This window comes from Ctenopharyngodon idella, chromosome 6 (assembly GCF_019924925.1).
Source record: "Ctenopharyngodon idella isolate HZGC_01 chromosome 6, HZGC01, whole genome shotgun sequence".
In the NCBI taxonomy this organism is placed as follows: Eukaryota; Metazoa; Chordata; class Actinopteri; order Cypriniformes; family Xenocyprididae; genus Ctenopharyngodon; species Ctenopharyngodon idella.
This window is the reverse complement of record NC_067225.1, coordinates 34,075,245-34,099,423: the sequence shown is the minus strand read 5'-3', so window position 1 is coordinate 34,099,423 and position 24,179 is coordinate 34,075,245. Positions and strand designations below refer to the sequence as shown.

General features: G+C 39.6%; 2 protein-coding genes across 5 annotated transcripts in view; both read right to left on the bottom strand.

Moving 5' to 3' along the window:
* The window catches only part of LOC127514665 (zinc finger E-box-binding homeobox 2-like), a 38,996-nt gene extending 23,838 nt beyond the window's left edge, over positions 1–15,158 (bottom strand). The window contains exon 1 of the mRNA XM_051897736.1: positions 14,940–15,158. Within this exon, the coding sequence (XP_051753696.1) occupies positions 14,940–15,069 (130 nt within the window). The 5' untranslated portion in view covers positions 15,070–15,158. The remainder of the gene's footprint in view (positions 1–14,939) is intronic.
* Positions 15,159–19,305: 4,147 nt separating this feature from the next.
* The window catches only part of gli1 (GLI family zinc finger 1), a 49,020-nt gene continuing 44,146 nt past the window's right edge, over positions 19,306–24,179 (bottom strand). For 3 of the 4 annotated variants that reach the window (XM_051897316.1, XM_051897315.1, XM_051897317.1), the window contains exon 13: positions 19,306–23,681. In XM_051897316.1, the coding sequence (XP_051753276.1) occupies positions 21,226–23,681 (2,456 nt within the window). In that variant the 3' untranslated portion in view covers positions 19,306–21,225. The remainder of the gene's footprint in view (positions 23,682–24,179) is intronic. The other variant, XR_007930643.1, reaches the window with a different exon arrangement.

Here is a 24,179-nt window from a genome sequence, read left to right as displayed (position 1 = left end):
TCATGACTGCAAGTACTGATCTGAGAATGCAAAACACTCTCCATCAGGGTTGGCCCCGCTGAATCACATATTTCAGGGTTTCCCGTAAATGCCGCGGGAAGAAACACCTTCAGCTCTGACCAGACCTGGCGAGCGCAGAGAACGACAGACTGCAAAGGTGTGATTTAGCAAACCAAATAACAACAACAGCCAAAACCTGAAAACATGCTGTAAGGAAAGTGTTTGCATGAAGATGAGAGGAGTACGATGTTAGTATGACACGAGCGTGTGTGAGAGAAAATGACAAGGGAGAGACGCTCGACCCCTGACTCAGATAGTGTGAGATATTCAAACGACAGCAGCGGAAATTCCCTGCGCTGAAATCTGTCCAGAGGCACGATGACAAAGAGTTTTTCATAGCACGCCGCTGTGCTGCATGACAGCATGCCGTATTGAGCAGATCTCTGCTTCTTTTTCTGCTATAGAGATCATTCAAACCAGGAGTATGAAATGGCTCAAAATAAACTGGTTTGAACTGATCTAACTTTGCTTGTTGGGGTTGTGGGTGAAAAAGGAAATGATATCAGTAGATTTTATCATTAAAAAACAACATCATACAGCAGTTTATGTATGGTGTGTGCACATACAGGGAGAATAAATATAGAAACTTTGCCATGAAAGTGTATTATGTATTATTTCATTAATAAATACTTTTTTTGTTGAATTCTGTCTCCCTTCATGTCACTTCTCTGATTGATTTTCGGCATGTAAAAGTCGGCATGTAAAATTCTAATCTATTTTGTAAATGCATGTTTTTTGTGAACAATTCATCCATGCAAGTTTCCTTTTTTTGATCTTATAATCCACTGCATTCAGATCTGCCTCCATTTTTTAATGCAGACAACTCAAAATCCAATGAACAACCGATGATCTGAACAAGGTTAAGATAATCTGTTTCATTTGGATGATTGCCACGATATAGAAGAAAAGATCTGTCACTATTTCCACTTCAAGCCACCAAAACAAACCCAGCTGACAAAAAATTTGTTCTAAGAATGTTTTGCAAACGTCACGTTACCATTAGTTCTAAATGTTCTCTGAATGTTCAAAATATTTAACATTTTCTTGGTTATGCAAACGTTAATTGAACATTCAATTTTATCACTCGCTAAAGGTTATGGGAACATTTTAGAATGTTCCAAGAACATTCAAAAGTAACAAGTGCAACATTTTAAAAAACATACACTCCATAAAATGCTGGGTTAAAAACATCCCAAGTTGGGTTGAAAATGGACAAACCCAGTGATTGGGTTAAATGTTTGCCCAACCTGCTGGTCAGTTTTATTTAACTCAACTATTGTTTAAAAATGACTATATGTCTGGCTTAAAATAAACCCAAAATTGGTTGGAAAATAAAAATCAGACACATAATTACTAGAGGCAACAATAATAATCAAAAGGTGAACATTTATTAATAAGCAATTCAATAAATGTTTGTTGTCTAATTATTATTCATTAAACATATTAATATATGTTCATTTATTAAACATTAATAAATGTTAATTTCCAACATACTTTGGGTTCATTTAATAGTTCAAGTAATATAGTAATTTTAAACAATAGTTGAGTTAAATAAAACTACCCAGCAGGTTGGGTCAAACATTTAACCCAACCGCTGGGTTAAAACAACCCATTCGCTGTGGTAAAACATCCCAATCGTTGGGTTAAAACATCCCAATCGCTGGGTTAAAACATCCCAATCGCTGGGTTAAAACATCCCATTCGCTGGGTTAAAACATCCCAATCGCTGGGTTAAAACATCCCATTCGCTGGGTTAAAACAACCCATTCGCTGGGTTAAAACATCCCAATCGCTGGGTTAAAACATCCCATTCGCTGGGTTAAAACAACCCATTCGTTGGGTTAAAACATCCCATTCGTTGGGTTAAAACATCCCAATCGTTGGGTTAAAACATCCCATTCGCTGGGTTAAAACAACCCATTCGTTGGGTTAAAACATCCCATTCGTTGGGTTAAAACATCCCAATCGCTGGGTTAAAACATCCCAATCGCTGGGTTAAAACATCCCATTCGCTGGGTTAAAACATCCTAATTGTTGGGTTAAAACATCCCAATCGCTGGGTTAAAACATCCCAATCGCTGGGTTAAAACATCCCATTCGCTGGGGTAAAACAACCCATTCGCTGGGTTAAAACATCCCATTCGCTGGGTTAAAACATCCCATTCGCTGGGTTAAAACATCCCATTCGCTGGGTTAAAACATCCTAATTGTTGGGTTAAAACATCCCATTCGCTGGGTTAAAACATCCCAATCGCTGGGTTAAAACATCCCAATCGCTGGGTTAAAACATCCCAATCGCTGGGTTAAAACATCCCATTCGCTGGGTTAAAACATCCTAATTGTTGGGTTAAAACATCCCATTCGCTGGGTTAAAACATCCCAATCGCTGGGTTAAAACATCCCATTCGCTGGGGTAAAACAACCCATTCGCTGGGTTAAAACATCCCATGTTAACCCAGCATTTTTTGATGAACGTTCAACTGAAACGTTTCAGGAAAAAAACAATGAACACTCATACGTTCTATGAACGATGTAAAAATAATGTTTTTGTGCTAACGTTTTGAGAACATTATTAAAGATCAGACCGAACATTCTATTAACTTAAGAGGAAGAACATTTGTTCATAACTTTGAGAACGTCCCTGTTAGCTGGGAAAATACAAGCAAACAAAATTAAGATGTTTATTTTTTGTCCTGGTGGCTCAAAGTCAAGAATGTGTCATCACAGTTCTGACAGAAAAACTTTGGGCTCTGTAGATAAACTGAAGATACATTATGAGGTAAAAATAGTAAGAAGACACACAATTTAAGACAGATGTTTTCTTCAGTAACCGCTCTTGTCTTTGATTTTGATTTGATTAGCTCACGTCATTTAATGACCTCCGTGCGGATCGTTCTATCGCTCTTGGACTGTAATTTAAACCATGTATTTTATGCTGCAATTAATAAAATGCTGATGAGCCAACTGTTTTATTGACTTGCCAAAGGCAGTTTTTTACTTTCAGTTGGCATTTTTGTGGTTTTTCATCTACATATATGTGTACAGAGAATATCTTGTCTCTCTCGTCTCAGGTTTTAAATATAAAGCATCAGTATTTAAGTTTCCCACAAACACTCAACGTGTAAAATGTAGGTCGCTGGAGTTTAGTTGATGAGTCAATTATTGCCATGCATAGCTCAGGTCATTAGTCATGAGGAAATGTTCATATTGAGATCTCTGGCTTTTGATTTGCAGACAAACGTTTGAGAAACATCTGAGAAGCAGGAGAAACCATTTAATTTCATTGCAGTCTAAGAGAAACAATAGAGATTTCAAAGTGAATTTTGTTTTTTAAATGGGCTGATACTCATTTCGTAGACCGGGGACAGTTTGAACCGCAATCATGCACTGTGTATCTGTGTGTACTGTATGTGCTTGTTTTACACGTGTGTGTGTGCAGCTGTGTTGCATGTGTGTGTGTCTCTGGTTAGCGCTGCAGTCCAGGAATGTCGCAGCGAGTCTATGATCGCAAATACACACCACATTCTGAATCAAACCAATCCCTCGTCATTACTGTCTTGTCTCAAATCTCTCACACCGCACTATAAATACCTTTGCTTCCCCCCCAAATTTGTTTTCCTCGTCTTTTTTTTCCGTCTCCCGACGCAAGAAAATGTTTGCAACATCTTCCAGGCTTTCTGATGTGGCTCTTTATTTTGTACTTTTGCTCCGACCGCACAATAGCGGTGGGTGAATATTAAAACATTCTCAGGGCCCGGCGTGAGAGGGAAAAAAAGGGTTTTGAAGTTTTAATGGCGGGGCGGGGGCTAAATAAAGCTCTTTGAGCTCAATAATGTGAACGTTGGTTTGCTGCACATCAGTTGCAACATTCGCTGAGAAATTAGTGTTGGGGTTTCACAAATATGCCTGCTATCCGTGGCGAGAGCTTTTACAAACTCAAAAGGCATTTCTACCTCAAATCATTGCAGGATCTGCAACTGTGCAGCTTGTGTTGTTTAATGCGAGGGTTCTCAACCTCGGAGCTCAAACCACTCCGTGAAGAACATCAAGTGTGTTTGATCTTTGCAGGGCAGGTTTCTGTGCTCTCTCATGTGCAGCATAACTCAGGACTGAGCGCCACCTTGTGGAAATGTTTGGAACTGCAAGACAACAAATCAGAATCTACAGCACACAAACATGATCTCAGAGCTGAAAACAAGGTTTTTTTGTTAAGCAAAAAAATCTCAAGTGCTGAATTTAAATTTAAGAATTAAGAATCCTTAAAAATAAAAAGCATCACAGTTTCCACAAAAATATGAAACTGTTTTCAACATTGATAATAATCATAAATGTTTCTTGAGCAGCAAATCAGCACATTAGAATGATTTCTGAAGGATCATGTGACACTAAAGACTGCCCTGACCCGTCGAGGCATGGACTCCACTAGACCCCTGAAGGTGTGCTGTGGTATCTGCACCAAGATGTTAGCAGAAGATCCTGTAAGTCCTGTAAGTTGTGAGGTGGAGCCTCTATGGATCGGACTTGTTTGTTCAGCACATCCCACAGATGCTCGATTGGATTGAGATCTGGGGAATTTGGAGGCCAAGTCAACACCTCAAACTCGTTGTTGTGCTCCTCAAACCATTCCTGAACCATTTTTGCTTTGTGGCAGGAGCATTATCCTGCTGAAAGAGGCCACAGCCACCAGAGAATACCGTTTCCATGAAAGGGTGTACATGGTCTCAACAATGCTTAGGTAGGTGGTAACATCCACATGGATGGCAGGACCCAAGGTTTCCCAGCAGAACATTGCCCAAAGCATCACACTGCCTCCGCCGGCTTGCCTTCTTCCCATAGTGCATCCTGGTGTCATGTGTTCCCCAGGTAAGCGACGCACACGCACCCGGCCATCCACGTGATGTAAAAGAAAACATGATTCATCAGACCAGGCCACCTTCTTCCAATGCTCCGTGGTCCAGTTCTGATGCTCACATGCCCACTGTTGGCTCTTTCGGCGGTGGACAGGGGTCAGCATGGGCACCCTGACTGGTCTGTGTCTATGCAGCTCCATACGCAACAAACTGATGCACTGTGTATTCTGACACCTTTCTATCAGAACCAGCATTAACTTCTTGAGCAGTTTGAGCTACAGCAGCTCGTCTGTTGGATCGGACCACACGGGCCAGCCTTCAATGAGCCTTGACCGCCCATGACCCTGTCGGCGGTTCACCACTGTTCCTTCCTTGGACCACTTTTGATAGATACTGACCACTGCAGACCGGGAACACCCCACAAGAGCTGCAGTTTTGGAGATGCTCTGACCCAGTCGTCTAGCCATCACAATTTGGCTCTTGTCAAACTCGTTCAAATCCTTACGCTTGCCCATTTTTCCTGCTTCTAACACATCAACTTTGAGGACAAAATGTTCACTTGCTGCCTAATATATCCACCCACTAACAGGTGTCGTGATGAAGAGATGATCAGTGTTATTCACTTCAACTGTCAGTGATCATAATGTTGTGCCTGATCGGTGTATATATATACTTCACCCATCTCAGCCACAAAGTAGCTATTTGTAATAAACACAGAAGTCTAGATAGACTGTGTAAGTAATTGTGTCTGTGTGTGTATATATATCACAGTCCACATTCATTTGATTTGATTTAATTTGCATGTAAATGTGAATCTAAAGTAAAGTCTTAAAAACACTAATTAAAGTCACTGAAAGTGCAGAGACGGCAAAAAACCCTAAAGGAACTAAGTGTGTGTGTGTGATTCCTGATTCTGTTGCCAAAAAAAAGAGAGAAAGAAAAGTGGAAAAAGAACTAAATAAAATGAAATTAAGTGGGTTGGAAAAATGGGAAGTTTAAAAAGGCAAACGGGGTTTTTAAGAGAATCTTTGATGTGTATCACTGGAGGACTGTGTGTGCGTGTGTGTATGTGTGTGTGTGAGTGTGTGTGTTACTGTAAGTCGAAGCAGAAGGGCTCGTGGGCCGTGTGTGTGTTTGATGTGTGTGTGATGTGGTTTCGGGGGGAAGGGAGCTGTGTGTGGCGTCAGTGGGACCCAAACGGAGCTCAGGAGTCTCCTTCCCTCCGATCGTGTGTGTGTGTGTGTGTGTGTGTGTCGATCGGGTACATGTCCAATCACACCTCAGTCATGCATTACTGCTCATTTACAGTGAATCACTGCCAAATTTCTTCATTATCATTATTCATATATTTCCTCTCTGGTTGTCGCTCTGCCATCTATCCAAACTATGGAATAAAAAATAAATAAATAAAATTGGTAATAGCGATTTTTTACAATTCAGACTCTTTTTCTCACAATTGCAGGATTACATCTGACAACTCTGATTATTTTTCCCCTCATAATTCTGAGTTCACTTTTGCAGTTCAAACTTTTTCTCACAATTCTGACCTTTTTCTCAAAATGTCAGAATTCTGAGATATAAACTCAGAACTGTGAGATCAAAAGTTAGATATTTTTTTTTACTCAGTGGCGGAAACAAGCTTCCATAGCCATCAACCACAGACATTTATGTGTTTTAGGAAGGCCCAGTTTTGTCTCTCTGGTTTGGCAGCTATTAAAAACATGTTTTTCGATCCTCGCTGGAAAGACAAATCACAAAATCACAATTGTTTCTCCTGTGAGAAAGCGCTCAGTAATCTTAAGATCTCAATATGAAATATTTATCATCAAATGATCTTCTTATTTGTGTCTATTTCTATTTTTCCTATCAGAAACAACATTGGCAGTCTTTTAAGTTTGTGTCCGATGATCCGTGAATCCGTCAGAACTGTGTTTGATGTTTGATGTAATCGGATTCAGCGCTGGCTTCCTTTCTCACGACCTGACTTCCTCCCGTCAGATCCCTGGACTTATCAAATCTGACCATCTCCATTATCACATCATCTACACTCAGTGCTGACCGCAGCGCTGCAGATATTCGTCACACACACAGGAGAAATTGCGACACAGACGTTCTGATCTGCACTCGTTCGCTTCTAATGATCAGACTCTCCAGTGAAATGTGTTGTTTTGTTTTGTCACTAAAGTCCTGACTCGCTCAGATAAACCTGGAGAAGAGACACGTGTGAGCTGGACTTTGCAATTATATAGCAATTCTCAACTGCTTGATTGTTTATATCGTTACAAAATGTAAATATATTTTCGCGACTATGAGACATGAACCCAGCTAACAAAAACATGTTGCGAGAACGTTTTTTGAATGTTCTTATTAAGTTATGAAAACTTTATTTCTGATTGTTCTCTGAACATTCAAAATGTGTGAGTGTGTGTGTGTGTGTGAGAGAGTGAGTGTGTGAGAGTATGTGAGAGTGAGTGTGTGCGTGTGAGAGTGAGTGTGTGCACACGTGTGTGTGTGTTTGTGTGTGTGTGTGTTTGAGTGTGTGAGTGTGTGTTGGTTTGTACCTGTTGACTGCAGGTACAGTGTGAGGGAGTTTAGGGAGTGTTTCTCGCTCCTTCGCTCTCAAAGCTCAAGGTCTTTATGTCGTTATGAGCCGAGCGTGAACCTAAAACATTTACACTCCTAATTCATAATCCTGATCTTATTGTGATTGATTCATTAGTGCATGTTTTTCTGAAGAAAAAAAAAGTCATACAACTAAAATTAAACAGGCATCTATATGTTTTCATGTATAAAGTACAGCAGGACGACCTATTAAATGAACTTCCCTTTATTAAATTAGTATCACAGTATCTGACCAGGATGTGGCTGAAAATCAAGTTATGAAGACAAAAATAACATGCACTGATGAATCATTCACCGGAACATGAATTAAGAGAGTAAATAAAGTTTTGATCTCGTAAACTAAAGCTTCATTTCCAATAACGAGCGGAATATGATGTTTCGCTCAAAGTATGTTTTACAATAAGAACAAGTCAATCCAGGACAAAACCAAATGAAAACTTCTAGTTAAGACAAGGTATGCCATTTCGTACAACCACTCAGTGTGTGTGTGTGTGTGTGTAAATTGAGCGTAGCAGCTCACTACCACAAGATGCAAACAGACAAACAGACTCACTCAGCAAAGATACACAGTTTACAGCCCCGTCCGTCCATCACGACACATTACACACAAACAAAACTCTTTACGGGTGTGTGTGTTTGTGTATTTACCACGCTGGCGAACTGTGTGTGTGTGTGTGTGAATGTTTAAAGTGGTCAGTCCTGCATAGGTGTGTGTGTTTAGACTTACTCTGACAAGCAAACATGAATATCAGCACTGCAAACGCATCCGAGGTTTGAGTGGCATTATACGACAATCCGAGCTAACGTTCTGGAAAGGTTCTCTTAAAGTTATGAACTAACGTCTACTAAACACACAGGAAAATGTTATTGCTCAGATGTTGCTCTTTCAAACCTCAGGAGACTCAAAGGAGATTTAATGCAAGAATCAGCTTTATCTCAGATGTTTCTCCTAAAAAAGAAATACAACTGGAAAGAATACTTAATCAAATGTGTGATTTTTCTGTCTCAAAACTACCAAAGCAATTTAATGCTGCAGGACATTTTATGTGTGTCTGTTTTTTATAAGACGCTGGACTTAATGCGACCAAAGCTCAACATGTGAGTCACACGAGCGGCCACACACAGATGTGACCCGAGGAAACACACATGAACCGCAGCCTCTCTCACACACGCTTACACTCGCTTCTCAGGAACATGAGACATTTACACGAGAATCTGCTAAATGAAGACATTAAGATATTATAAAAATTAACATCATGATTTTCTGTGAAGCTATACAAATAAATCTGACAAACAGTAGAGATTTTACTATAATCTGATGTTTTGCTTCCAAATAAAATAGAATATAATGAGATGATTATCACTTTTATATTATAGTGATATACTGTATACTTATTATAATATACTCATTTAATTATATTATACTCATAAGTGATATATACTGTGTTAAAATTACTTATATTTTAGTCATAATTAATTTTGCCAATGATCTCACAATGAAACATGCACAAGTTCTGAGACACTTTTACTTTCCCAATATGTAAAATTTAAAAATAGAATGCAATTTTAATTAAAAAAAATGCAGCAAAAATAAATATATTGTGATATGTACAGTTATACAGCATTAAAATTACTTATATTTTGGTCCTAATTAATTTCTCACAGAGGAACAGGCACTTTTACTGTCCCAGTCTCTAAAATTTAAAAATAGAATTCATTTTTAATTTTAAAAAATGCAGCAAAAATAACTATATTGTGATATAGTTATACAGCGTTAAAATTACTTATATTTTGGTCCTAATTAATTTCTCACAGAGGAACAGGCACTTTTACTGTCCCAGTCTCTAAAATTTAAAAATAGAATTCATTTTTAATTTTAAAAAATGCAGCAAAAATAACTATATTGTGATATAGTTATACAGCGTTAAAATTACTTATATTTTGGTCCTAATTAATTTTGCCAGTGATCTCACAATATAAAGCGCACATTTTCTAAGACACTTTTACTGTCGCAATCTCTAAAGTTTAAAAATAGAAAAAATTTTTTAATACAATTTCCAGCAGAAACATTGATTTACACTGTGTTATAATAGTGATATACTCATATTATAACATACTCATATAATTTGATTATACTCCTATTATAAGTGATATATACTGTTAAAATGACTTATTTTTTAGTCGTAATTAATTTTGCCAGTAATCTCACAATGAAACATGCACAAGTTCTGAGACACTTTTACTGTCCCAATATCTAAAATATAAAAGTAGAATGGATTTTTAATTAAAAAAATCCAGCAAAAATAACTAAATTGTGATATATACAGTTATACAGCATTAAAATTACTTATATTTTGGTTTTAATTAATATCTCATAAAGGAACAGGCACATCATCTGAGACACTTTTACTGTCCCAATCTCTAAAAATTTAAATAGAGCAAATTTTTTTAATACAATTTCCAGCAGAAACAGTGATTTATACTGCGTTATAATAGTGATATACTGTATACTTGTATTATAACATACTCATATAATTTGATTATACTCCTATTATAAGTGATATATACTGACTTATATTTCAGTTGTAATAATTTGATCTCACAATGAAACATGCACAAGTTCTGAGACACTTTTACTGTCCCAATATCTAAAATATAAAAATAGAATGCATTTTGGTCCTAATTAATTTCTCACAAAGGAACAGGCACATCATCTGAGACACTTTTACTGTCCCGATCTCTGGTCCTTTATTTTATTTCTCCTCTTTCTCTCTCCCGCTGCGTCTGACGCCTCAGCTCTCTCGTTTGGGGAGCGCCACTAATAAACCTTGGAGCCTGGACTCCTCGCTGTCTCGCTCTCGCTCGCCCTGTCTCTCTCTCTCCACTCAAATCTCTCTGATTTCTTGCCCAGTTCTCTTCTGTTGTCCAAAATGACAAGCGACTTTTTCTTAGTCTCTCTCTCTCTCTGTCTGTCGTTTTCTCGCATTCTGCCCACTGTGACAAGACTGTGCCAGAGAAACACACACACACACACACACACACACTCGACAGCAGACACACAGCTGGACCCCAGCTGCCTACAAAGGCTGGGGTTTGGAAATCAATGAAGGCGAATGAAGAAAAAGGGAAAAGAGTTTAAATAAATTGGCACTTGAAAAAAGAAAACGCAAAGAGGCAATCGAGAGAGAGAAAGAAAACGTGCGGGAGCGAACACAGAGAGACAATAGGCAAGGAAATGAGCTGTATGTGCAAAATCGAAGGCCGTAATCGCAGATAACAAAGATGCGACGTTTCAGATCAAATGACATCTCGCGTTTATATGTCCGTACTGTGAAATCTGATATCATCCAAACACAAACTTGGCTCTAGTTGTGTCAAACGAAATGAGAGTGAGCGATGGAACCCACGTCACAGTATCCGTAAAGGATTCCTCCGTAGATTCCTCGTCGGACTGAACAACATCTGCACTTCTCATGCTTGTTTTATGTAGCTGGTCAGATGAAAGCGTTCGGCAAGACACAAAACTAAATGTTTTGTCTTTGTGTTTTAGGACGGATGCAATCTATCCCACTGTCCCGTCAGCCAGGAATCCCATTACACACACAAACACACACACACACACACACACACACACACACACTGATAACAGTAGGTCTCTCTTACATAATTAATCTGAATCTGCAGTTTAACACTTAAAAGTGGAGAAAAGTGCTGTTGAGCCATGAAACAAGCTACGAACGCGCCATGTTCCAGAGAAGTGTTTCTTGCAATTGTGTGTTTTCTCTCACCACAATCATCTGTTCTACATATGCACACACACACACACACTCACTCACTCACACACACACTTTTATTAAAGAACGAGGAGAGAGATAATGTAAGGCTGTTATCTACAGTGTTTTGCACTTCAAACTTGTGAATGTCATTGCATTAGATATTAAAGCACGTGTCAATTATTTTAAAGAAAGATGAAGAAACACACTTGACAAAACCTGACCACACTTGACCTGCTAAATCAATAGATGTAGAGTTGAAGATGAAGACAGTCAGTTTTGTGTTTGTTTGCAGTTACACTCTTAAAAATCGGTTCTTTATTGGCATTGATGGTTCAAGTAGAACCTTTAACATCCTTGGAACCACTAAAGGCTTTTTATAGTGAAAAAAAATTAGATTTTTAAAAAGTTCTTCACACTAAGAAATAAATGGTTCTTTTAAGAACTGATCCCTGAAATATGGAAGCTTGTTTCCGCCACTAAATATAAAAATAAAAAAGGTAATTGCGACTTTTTATCTCGCAATTGCAAATTATAAAGTTAAAATTGTGTGATATAAAAGTCAGCATTGCGTGTTAAAATTCAGATTGTGAGATATAAACTCATAATTCTGACTTTAAAACTCGCAATTCTGACTTTAAAACTAGCAATTCTGACTTTAAATCTCGCAATTCCGACTTTATCACTCGCAATTCTGACTTTAAATCTCGCAATTCTGACTTTAAAACTCGCAATTCTGACTTTAAAACTCGCAATTCTGACTTTATAACTCGCAATTCTGACTTTATATCACACAATTCTGACTTTATATCTCGCAATTCTAACTTTATATCATGCAATTCTTACTTTATATCTCGCAATTCTGACTTTAAATCTCGCAATTCTGACTTTAAATCTCGCAATTCTGACTTTAAATCTCGCAATTCTGACTTTATAACTCGCAATTCTGACTTTATCACTCGCAATTCTGACTTTAAAACTCATAATTCTGACTTTATATCTCGCAATTCTGACTTTAAAACTAGCAATTCTGACTTTATAACTCATAATTCTGACTTTATATCTCGCAATTCTGACTTTATAACTCATAATTCTGACTTTATATCTCGCAATTCTGACTTTAAAACTTGCAATTCTGACTTTATATCTTGCAATTCTGACTTTAAAACTCGCAATTCTGACTTTATAACTCGCAATTCCGACTTTATAACTCGCAATTCTGACTTTATATCACGCAATTCTTACTTTAAAACTCGTAATTCTGACTTTAAAACTAGCAATTCTGACTTTAAAACTCGCAATTCTGACTTTAAAACTCGCAATTCTGACATTATAACTCGCAATTCCGACTTTATAACTCGCAATTCTGACTTTAAATCTCGCAATTCTGACTTTAAAACTCGTAATTCTGACTTTAAAACTAGCAATTCTGACTTCATAACTCGCAATTCTGACTTTATCACTCGCAATTCTGACTTTAAAACTCGCAATTCTGACTTTATAACTCGCAATTCTGACTTTATAACTCGCAATTCTGACTTTAAAACTCGCAATTCTGACTTTATATCACGCAATTCTAACTTTATATCTCGCAATTCTGACTTTATAACTTGCAATTTTGAGAAAAAAAGTCAGAATTGTGAGATAAAAAGTCGCAATTACCTTTTTTATTTTTTATTTCATGACGGAAACAAGCTTCCATACTGAAAGGTTCTTTGGGGAACTAAAAATGGCTCTTCTACAACATTGCTGCAAAAAAAAAACAACTTTTAAAATATTTATTTTTAAGAGGATGCTGTTGATAATTATTGTGATTCTCTACACCTGTCTGAACTTGAGGAGAAATTACTTTATAATCACCTGATTCAAACACACTGAGACTGAAGCTTGATTAGATGACACTAGGATTGTTTGTTAACTGGCATATTTAAAAGTCTTATTTTACACTAGTGTTTGTAAACTGATGGAACACGAATGCAGCTGAAATCTCAAAAAACATCTTTTGTGCATCAGCGGCTATTAAAAGAATTAAGGAAGCGAGTTTATAAAGGGTAGGAGACATCTCTCACCTATACATGAGCACGCACAGGGCGAGTGTGTTTGTGTATGTGAGGTGACAGGGTCGTCTTTAACCCGTTAGCTCTGGGGATCACACACGGGTGTGAAGCTCGACAAAACTGACACTTATGCCGCATCCAAATGAGGAACTTCTCTAACCACACACATACTCAAATACACACTGTCCTTCGTGCACTTCGAACAAAAACTCTTAAATCATGTATAATGCAAAGATACACAACCGCTTTGCAAAGCAAACTTCTTCACCTTTTCTAAATGCATCAGAACTCATTGCTGAGAACGATTGTCTCGCATTCATGAGCATCTACACGCAATCTACGAACAAATGCAGTGTGGATGAAATGTAAAATAAACAGGCCTCAATCTGAAGATGTTCAGTGTTGTTCTCACTTGATAAGGAACTGTTACTATAGGCCCAAACAACCCAGCATTTTTAGAGTGCACAGCAGTGTTATTAAAAAGTGTTCTGTCAAGACATTAATACAAAAATGTAGTGCCTTAAATCATGCATATTTAATTAAAATCAAATTTAAATAAGATCTGAATACACTCTAAAAAATGTTGGGTTAAAAACAACCCAAGTTGGGTTGAAAATGGACAAACCCAGCGATTGGGTTAAATGTTTGCTCAACCTGCTGGTCAGTTTTATTTAACTCAACTATTGTTTAAAAATTACTATATATCTGACCTAAAATGAACCCAAAATAGGTTGGAAATTAAAAATCAGACACATAATTACTAGAGGCAACAATAATAATCAAAAGATGAAAATTTTTTAATAAGCAATTTAATAAATGTTTATTGTTTAATTATTATTCGTTAAATTTATTGTAAATGTTAATTTATTAAACATATTAATAAATGTTAATTTCTAACATATTTTGGGTTCATTTTAAGCAAGCAATACAGTAATTTTTAAACAATAGTTGAGTTAAATAAAACTACCCAGCAGGTTGATCATTTAACCCAACCTCTGGGTTAAAACAACCCAATCGCTGGGTTTGTCTATTTTCAACCCAACTTGGGTTGTTTTTAACCAAACATTTTTTAGAGTGTACTAAAATCATAAATGTCATTTTCAAAGTCTTCTATATATAATAGAATATTTAGGTTAGGCTAAATAAAATCTCGATGTTATCGTTTTATTCTATTAAAATCGTTTAATTTGACTGACAAATAAAAATCGAAACAATTTTTGTCCATTGGCAAAAAACAGATAAAACACGAGGATATTAACCCTGTGAGGAAGTGCAACAAATAGTGCAGCTGAATGTTGTAAAAGTCCATGAAAATGTGATGCTGAGGACTGCAGAAATGATGCAAAACGGACCGCAAGTTCTGCAAACTAAGAAAAATAAACGTGCTGATGTATTAAAGTAAAGTAACATGTTTCCCACTTTTCATTTATCCATGTGTTCATGGGATAATAGTTTGGGAAGTAGCCGTTTTGTCGCTACGTCTGTAAACGGCGTATTAATCCAGTTGAATGACTGCAGAAATAAACCTGGACAATTTACAAACTTCACAAGGCGACTGTGTGCAGTACACCACTGACCTTGGTTCCTCCGCGGGTTCGCCTGTTTCCTCCGTTTTCCTCGGCTCCTCTCTGCCATGTCGTCGCAGTATTTGCCCGGGGATCGCGCGCACGGATCGGTTGGATAAATGACTGAAGTGTCGCTCCGCATCGCTCGCGCCCTACAGCGCGTGACTGCAGTAGCGCTCAAACCCGCGTCGCGATCAGCAGGGGCTTTGGTGATGTCATCGGAGGCAGGTCTGGTGTCAGCCCGTGTCACTGTGGAGTGTGTTGTAAGAAAAGTGAAATTGTGCACAAGAAAGTGTGTCAGCTCCTAGTTGGAGTTGTTTTTTGTTTTATTTAAGAGACACTTATGTTCTTCATGTCTTATATTTATGGTCATAAATACGACCGTTAAATCCTGTCATGCTGTGGAGATTATATATGATGACATAAACTATATGATATGGAGATTGTAAAGAATTTCACCAGCTGTGTACAATTTAGATTTGATTCGTATAATAAATGAGTAGGCCTGTCTTCGCCATTTTGAAAGCAATTCATTGTAATAGGCGAATATGCGCGCGAAAAATTTGACCTAATAAAATATAAAGCATATGCTTGACTTAAGAATCGTCAGACTCTTGCCAAATTTGCATAAATTTTATGTTCGCAAAAGTTTTACATTTTTGGTCGATTTTACCTGTAAAAAAAAAGTAGCGGTTAAACGTTTTATTATGAGCGAATCGCACCTGTTCTCGCACCCCCATCAGCTCTCCTTCTCCTGTTGATCGCTGTAGGAAGTATTGCATTGTCACCTCTTTTGTGCGAGTAATTGAACGGTAATCTGTTTAGCAACTGAAAAAGAAAAACATCAGAAAAACTCAAACACACCGTTTTAGGACCCCTACCTTGGCATTCACACGCACCAACCCCCACCTGAACGCGCAGCGGTGCCAGAGCGCGCAGTGTCATGATAATGCCCGCGCAATACGTCCTGAGGTGCGCGAGGTAGGGTGGACCTTGGCTTGATCCCTAAAAGATTCGAAATAAATGACTTTTTCCCCTTTAAATTATGTTAATTGTAAGTAATTCTGCTTTCTATTTGATGATATTCTTCCGCTTGCTAATTATTATTAATATGTAATTTTGTCGTCTTGCGTTAGCCAACAAAATAAAAATTACTATCAAAAATAACACGCCACCTGTGATATATTACATTATTTTCTGCTCTTTGAAAACTATCGATTATATTCATGTTGTTTTGATTCTTGTCTATTTTCCTGGCTCGCGCCTGAGGAAAAAAGCGCGGCAAGGCAACGAGCTTGATGGATTCTGAGGGGAAAATAGCTTTTATCTTAATCGTTGTTTTTACAACAGCGGAAAAAAACTTTTCTGACAGACATTACAAGAAAACCCACAAATATTACCACAGAATGACCGAGATTTAAAAGAAAAACGGTTTGTATAGTTTTCTTGGATATTTTGCTTAGCATAAACGTCGTAAATTAAGTTGTTATCCATGACGTGATCTGTATTTCCTTTTAAATCAGGATTTTTTTTTTTTTTTGCAGTTATTCTACATTATATGACAACAGGATGTGTTTACAACTCTTATAAAATACTGGACCACAGTACAGTGACATCAGATGAAACTGTGGTACTTTAATTTCCATTGAAGAACAGCATGATTACCATATTAATTTACATAGTAATCCAAGGTACTTAAAACTAACACTATTATGGTACCTTTTAATACTGGATCCTGTGCAAATATGCATTTTAAAGAGCAAAATGCTAAAATGCTAAGCTTGTGTTTGTTGTTTCTACTGGACATTTGTTTTTTAGGGACATAAAGCAGAGGGTTTCAGGTGGAGAAAGCCAGAGAAAGGAGAAGGGATGAGAGGTCACAGTCCTTTTGTCCAGGAGAGGAAAGGAGATGGAATGGGTCATAAACCTACACCCTGCTGTGGATGTAAAGACACAAAGAAAGCCTCATTCACCACTTCACCTCTGCCATTGTAGATGATAGTAAGAAAGTGTTATTTACATTAATGTTATAAACATTGTCTCTTTATGTGCAGACAAATAGTGCAGTTTGCTGTGTGCAGCGAGCCTAAAAACAGCCATCAGAGGCCGGTAAGTGCAAGAATCTGGGCACCAAATGGTCTCAAACACCTCCATACGCACTGAGGGACGCCCTAGGGTGGGGTGTCCCGTGGGGTTTCCAGCGTGCAGGAGTTTGGCAGGGGTTCAGAGAAGGAGCAAAGGGAGGAGTCTTCTTTAACAGCATATTAAACAGGAGTTAATTATATGCCAACCTTTGTGACAAAGAGAATAAAAAGCCTCGACTTGAATGGCAAACCAAGAAAAGAAAGTCATTATGCTGGTTTCACTTCTTTGCATGTGAAAACCTCAGCGCTTATTTTGCCATTTCCATTTGTATCAGCAACCTCAGCTCAGTAGATTGTGGCTTAAGTCAGGCTGTAGATCTGCTAAACCTCTGCACTCTCTTTTTAGAAATCTTCTGAAAGCTACATGCTACGTTCAGCAGATCTTAAACAACCAGTACATTTGCTATATATTTGTTCAGTGATAAGAATTGAGTGCACATGTAAGGGTTTACATTGATCTTTGTTGTTTCAGAGTTCATAGACATCACAAAATAAACATACATTTTTGTTTAATGATTTTAAATTTGATGTAATCGCAAACTAGATATTTTCTCTTGAAAATGATTTTTTTTTTTTTTTTTGCAAAATATGCAGGTCAAAACAGTTTGAAAAATGACAGCACTCCTCACCAAGCCACATGATTTGAGTAATCGCTCATGTTCAGAACATAAACAGTGCGGGACGGGTTCAGTACTTGAGGTAACCCTAAGTATGAGCAAAAGTAAAGGGATACTTGCCTGAGCAAAAACCACTAATGATGAAGGAGGGCAAGATGAGAGATGGCTAACGGTGGTCAAGTCACGAAAATGAGGATGGGAGCAAGGTAAAAGAGGATCGGCCAGTTACGTAGCAAATAACAGATGGGAGACAGGGAGAATTGAGTCAGCGGAGTTGGCGATGGCAGTCGAGGGCAGGTCTTCATTGGTTACACGCCGCACACAGTATTAGATCCGTGGGGCCGAATCAGGGTACCAGGGACTGAGAGCCACAGCATTATACACTCAAACACACACACTGGCATGTAGTCCAGGAAAATCTTTCTTTTGATCTTATAATCAGGGACAGGGAAAGGCCAAGTATGGAGAGGATTAGCTTTGTCGCAGAGATTTCAGTATGAGTGAGCAAAAATGTTCTCTTTGTAACTAAAGGAGGAGGGATCTAATATGCCAGTGTAACACAAACCCTGTGTGTGGCTCTCAAGACTTAACTAAGATCATGAGCTGTAGTGCTGCCGCCATCTAGAGGACATCTGACGTGCTTTCACCTTGAAGGATTAGTTCACTTCAGAATTTAAATTTCCTGATAATTTACTCACACCTGTGACTTCCAAGATGTTTGTCTTTCTTCAGTCGAAAAGAAATTAATTTTTCTCCATATAGTGGACTTCACTGGGGTTCAACGGGTTGAAGGTCCAAATGTCAGTTTCAAAGGGCTCTACATGATCCCAGACGAGGAATAAGGGTCTTATCTAGCGAAATGATTGGTCATTTTCTAAAAAAATAAATAAAAATCATATACTTTTTAACCACAAATGCTCGTCTTGCACTGCTCTGAGATGCGCCACGCATTATGTAATCATGTTGGAAAGGTCACGTGTGACGTAGGCGTAAGTACCAATCCAGTGTCTACAAAGCGAACGTGCAAAGACTAAGTCAAACAGCCTTTACAATAAAAGGTAAAACAACGATGTCGGATGATTTTGAAGTTGGAGGAAAAAATGAAAAGGATGGAGTTTTTCGCTCTACCGCGGTACTTCCGCCTACTTTCCAACATGATTACGTAATGCGTGGCGCATTGCAGAGCAATGCAAGATGAGCATTTGTTGTTAAAAAGTATATATATATATATATATTTTTTTTTTAGAAAATGACCAATCGTTTCTCTAGATAAGACCCTTATTCCTCGTCTGGGATCATGTAGAGCTCTTTGAAGCTAAAAAAAAAAAAAAAATGTGGACCTTCAACCCGTTGAACCCCAGTGAAGTCCACTATAAGGAGAAAAATCCTGGAATGTTTTCCTCAAAAACCTTCATTTCTTTTCGACTGAAGAAAGAAAGACATGAACATCTTGGATGACATGGGGGTGAGTAAATTATCAGGACATTTTAATTCTGAAGTGAACTAATCCTGAAGCATTTAAAAAGCACTCAAGTGTGTCATGTTGTTGTCCAATATTTTCAGTGTTTTCCAGAGTGGTACATGGATAAGAACAAAGAAACATTATAGAACAACACATCGTCTTCTTCCATCACAGGCTCTGTTTATTTATAAACTGGTATAATATAGTACCTTTGTACAAAAATGTAGAAAATGGTACGCAAAAATATCACTTAGTTTCCTTGTAAATAGATGAGATAAATGCTAATATCATAAATCTGTTACTACTTTATGAACTTTTGCCAGCAAAAAAGTTTGAGTGAACTGTGACAGATATAAAAACACACAGAAAAGCAAAAACCACAAAATGTTTTTTTTTTCTTTAAAAAAAGAGGAAACATTCTTTATCACAGCAATATGGAAGCACATGATGGTGTTTCTCGCAAGTATCAAGTGTGGCCTCGTCTCAGTGCCAGTCGTCTTTGGTATGCCACAGAAAGTGGAAACACTGGGATTTTTGAAGGGTTGTGTCCGTACCGCACCCCTCGATAACACTTAAATGATAAAAAGATACTTAAAATGAGTTAGGCACAATGTAGACAAAGTGTTGAAATAACAGAGGACTTAAAACCAAAAGCTTGACAAACATCAAGTACCTGCACTGTATGTAACTTTCATACTATGTGGAAACTTTAATAAAAATTCATCACTTCTCCTCAGCTCAGTGCTGTTGTCAGTGCAATGCATATGCATGCTAGCTTGGGTTATGTAGCGCAGCGCAGACTAAGAGAAACATTACAAAAAAACACAACTCAGTGCCTTTACCCTTTAACGTATCTGTCTGAAAGCAGACTAGTCAAACAATCAGAAAACAAACACTACAACTTTGAATGAATATTATGATTCAAAGGCACTTGTCTAGACCTAGAGCGATAATTGACAAGGCTTTAAAATACTGTTCTGTAATCTGCCATTATGACAGTAAGCAATGAGTTTTAATGAGAAAACCCTTTCTCTTAAGCCCAAAGTATACTTTTTTTGTGTGTGTATGTTACGGTCATGTGCACAGTGCATATAACGCAAATTTCGTCATCATCATAGCCCCTTTTTTCTAACCACATGTAGTCTGTGCGCTTAGCTCGCGCATGTGCCTTGAATTTTTTTGCACTAATAAGTTGGTCCGCAAGGCGGCACTGGCCTGGCCTTTTCATGGTCGAAAAAGTAATGGACGGAATAACAAACTCCAGAAGACGGAAAAACAATAAACTCCCGCTTGTGTGAGGGAGTTCAGAGATGCACAGAACTCTAGATTAAAAGAGTACAAAGACATTTTTTATTGCTCATAACTTCTGGAAAGAAATAGTGCAGACAAAATGAAATTTTCGCCTGTGTTCATGCTCACTGTCAAATGGAGCATACTTTGAAAGGCTATGCATTGGACTGTACTCATACGCTAGGTGTTTGTGTCAAAACTGAAGTATACTTTGGGCTTCATACTGTGTTTATCCATCTGTCCATGTATCTCGTTTTCTCCAACTTGTCGTACCTGTGAGGAATCAAAGAGGCCACAATGGTCAAAGGCACTTGAGTCCTGTCTTTACCAATACTTTCAGAGAATGTGCCTACTAGCTTCTTCCTTTACACATTCATTCACTTTGTGTCTTCTTATGTGGTGTTCATGTGGCTTTTTTTGCCAGTCCAAGTCCAGATATGTATCAAAAAGTACATTTTCTTTGATTCTATCTTTCCACCAATTACAGTCCAAAGCTCATATTTACATTTTAAACAAAGACTTCCATCTTAACAGTCTCACAGTAGTGACTGGAATGCCCCTTGAGTAATAATAGTCATTAGGCCTCTATGGTAATGTTTAGCAACTTATTTTACACACAAAACTCTTATGCAAAATCTGCTAGATCCTATGTAGGACACCAGCAGAACCATCAGTACGTGGCGTGCAAACAAGGAGTGGGACGTTCAGAGGAACCTTTAGTGTCATGAGGGCAATAGTTTCTGAGTCCACGTGCTCACTTTGGCCCAATTATATGTAGAAACACTTTAAGATAACGTGTTCAAGTACTTGTTCTCCCCAGCTAGGGACGTCAACATTGAGGTCATGTCCCCAATTGCCATATTAGAGAGGCCACTTGGAAGGGTGATGGAGGTTTGGGGTGTGGTGAGACGGGAGGAGGCCTGAGAGGAGCACTGGTGGTGTCCCAGTGGTGGGTTTATTGGACTGTAAGATGAAGGCTCTGGGTCATCGATGATGGAAGCAAAGTCAATCTGAGCGTTCTCCAAGTCCAGGTTTTCTAAGGCATTGGACATGGGTGCAGGGTCCGAGTAGGCCATCGATGTGGGTTTGGTGCTAGGGTCTATCCCTGTCAGGTGTTGCTGGGCCAGACATGGACCATCCTGAGTCTTCTCTATGTCATGGTGCATGTGTATCTGGCCTGTGTAATACATGGGATTATTGTTATTTGTGAAGTTTTCTGAATGCTGCTGCTGCTGCTGTTGAACCGGCGGGAGCCGCACTCCTCTTCTGGGACTGGCGGTGGAGTGGACCGGGCTGAGGTGAGGTGGGCTGCCCAGGTAAGCCCCACCTGCCTGCTGGGAGAGGCTGTTCTGGCGACTCAGAGGCTTCCGTCCCTGAGGTGGTCGTGGCACCATGTCCGGCCCGTAGCAGGAGCCCTGCATGCCAGCTGTATGCTCCTTGACAGAACCGGGAACTCGATTTTGTGGTGGGCTCATCAAGTTCTGATTCGGGAAGCCTTGATAAGTGTTACCGGGGTAAAGGTTCTGGTTAGCTTGTTGATGCTGTGGGCTGTGCTGCAGCATCGCCGTTTGTCCTCCCATGTCTATGCCGTCAGGCTTCCCGGAGAGACCATCAACTACCCTCTGCTCCTGCTGCTGTTCCCATAGGAGAGCCTGCTGGGACTGCACGTAGTTCCTCACCATCATCTCTTTCATTTGATGCATTGGTGTCTGTGACCTGCGGCTCTCCGCCAACGCAAGATTTATTCCTCCACTGCTCGGGAACGATCCCGCCTGGCTTTGCTGCGGAAGTCCGGTTTGTGTTCCCATCTGGCCATGATGGAAGTCACAGCTGGCATTGGAGGACCTTCCCATGAGCCCTTGGCTTTGCGTTGGATATCCCTGCATATTCGTATTATGCCGATGCTGGTGTAGAGGTTTGGTGTTCTGGCAGGAACTGGATCCTCCCATGGACGGATGGAACTGTTCAGGTTTTACAGTAACTCTTTGATGGCCAGGGTCAGATGTAGGGTCGTATACGCCCTGTTGAAGGTAGTGCTGTCCTTGCATGCCTGCACCCTGGTACTGCATGCCGGTCTGAGGGCTGTGGAGCTGGTTGGTCTGTCCCCAGGGCCCTGATCCTTCGCCTTGACTAGGATAGTGTGGGCCGGATGGGCTGAGTTGACAGGTGCTCATGCCATACTCAGCTTGCTGTAGAAGATTGTTCGCAATGTCAGCCTGACCCATCACCCCGGTTGCACAGATCTCCTCACTCTGGCCCTGGTACGGACCTTGCATTTGAGACTGGTAGACTTGATCCATGCATCCCAAGCCTTCTTGTCCAGGAGACAGTTGACTGGCATTGTGAGGGTGGTGCTGAGTTTGCTGGTAGCCCATGTAAGCTCTGTCTCCACCCTGGATCAAGTTGCCCTGCTCTCTGCCTTCGGTGTTCCCGTGAGGTTCCATGGCCATGGCCTCCATCATGACATTTTCAGTGATGCTCGGTGGACGAGGTGAGTACATGTGCCTGCTGAGAGCGGCATCAGACCCGCACTGCTGCAGCGCGTTGCGGCGACTCATGAGGGACACGTTGCTCAGGCTATTAAAGCGTTGCACTTTGGGTAAACCCTGCGGGTCGGCCCCTGAGCGCACTGGATCGCTGGCACGTCTCGTGTTGTTTCCGGGTGCCTGATGCGGATAGATCACTCCCGTGCCATATTCGGCATTAGCACTGTGCCTCCTCATGCCACCTTGCTGCAGAAATGGAGGAAGAGGCTGGCCATGGCATTCCCTCAAGAATCCCACATGTCTGCCAGGGGTGCCAGGTTGGTCCATGTTGGGTAGTGGGGTGGGCGGTGGGCCACCTGTTGCCGCTGCATATTTAGCCTTCAGACTATACTGCTGCGCAGGAGTGAGACTCGGAAGACCTGGCAATCCGCCAGCGTTCTGGCACGATCCGCTTCTTTGGCTGTTCTGAGGAGATAGTGGGTCACCGGGCACATCGGTCCCCATCACCGACTGGCAGTGACCCACCTGGGACACTTCACTGGAGCGTCGGCTTGACAGGTAGGGCGAGACCATGGAGGAACGGCGGCTCACTGTGTAGGCAGAGCTGAGGCTGCTGGTGCCGCTGCCGCGCCGATCGTTCGGTGGGCAGGACATTCCCATTCCGCTAACTCCGCCCAGATCAGGGGCCGAAAGCTCCATTACCCGCCGGTTGGAGAGCAAGGGTGAGGGTGCACACATGCCCATCATCTCTCCTGCTGTTGAAAGGAGCAGAGAATGAAGCAGAGTTAGCATGAGAAATACTCAATGGCAGAATTTCTGGAAAAGCACGAGGCTAGCAACGCTAAGGTCATGGGTTTGATTACTATAACATGACAACCTTAAATGCATAAAATGCCAAATGAATAAATGTAAATTGTAATTGTAAATGTAAAGTTCTGATGACCTAGCACAATAAAAGTTTATTTTTTTATAAATAATAATAAATTTACTGCAATAATAATTTGCAGTGTTTGTACATTTTTGTTGTGGTTTTTATCATTCAACAACAATTTTTTATAAATTAATTGCAATAATAAATTGCGATCAGCATTAATTTTTGCAGTTTTTATTTAGTCATAGTCATATTTGTTTTAGTCATTTAGTCTTTTTTTTTTAAATATCCTGTCAAGTCATATTCATTCATTTTAGTCAGTTTTCATTTTTGCATTAATTTAGTTGATGAAAATAACATTTTACACTTTCTGGCTAGCACG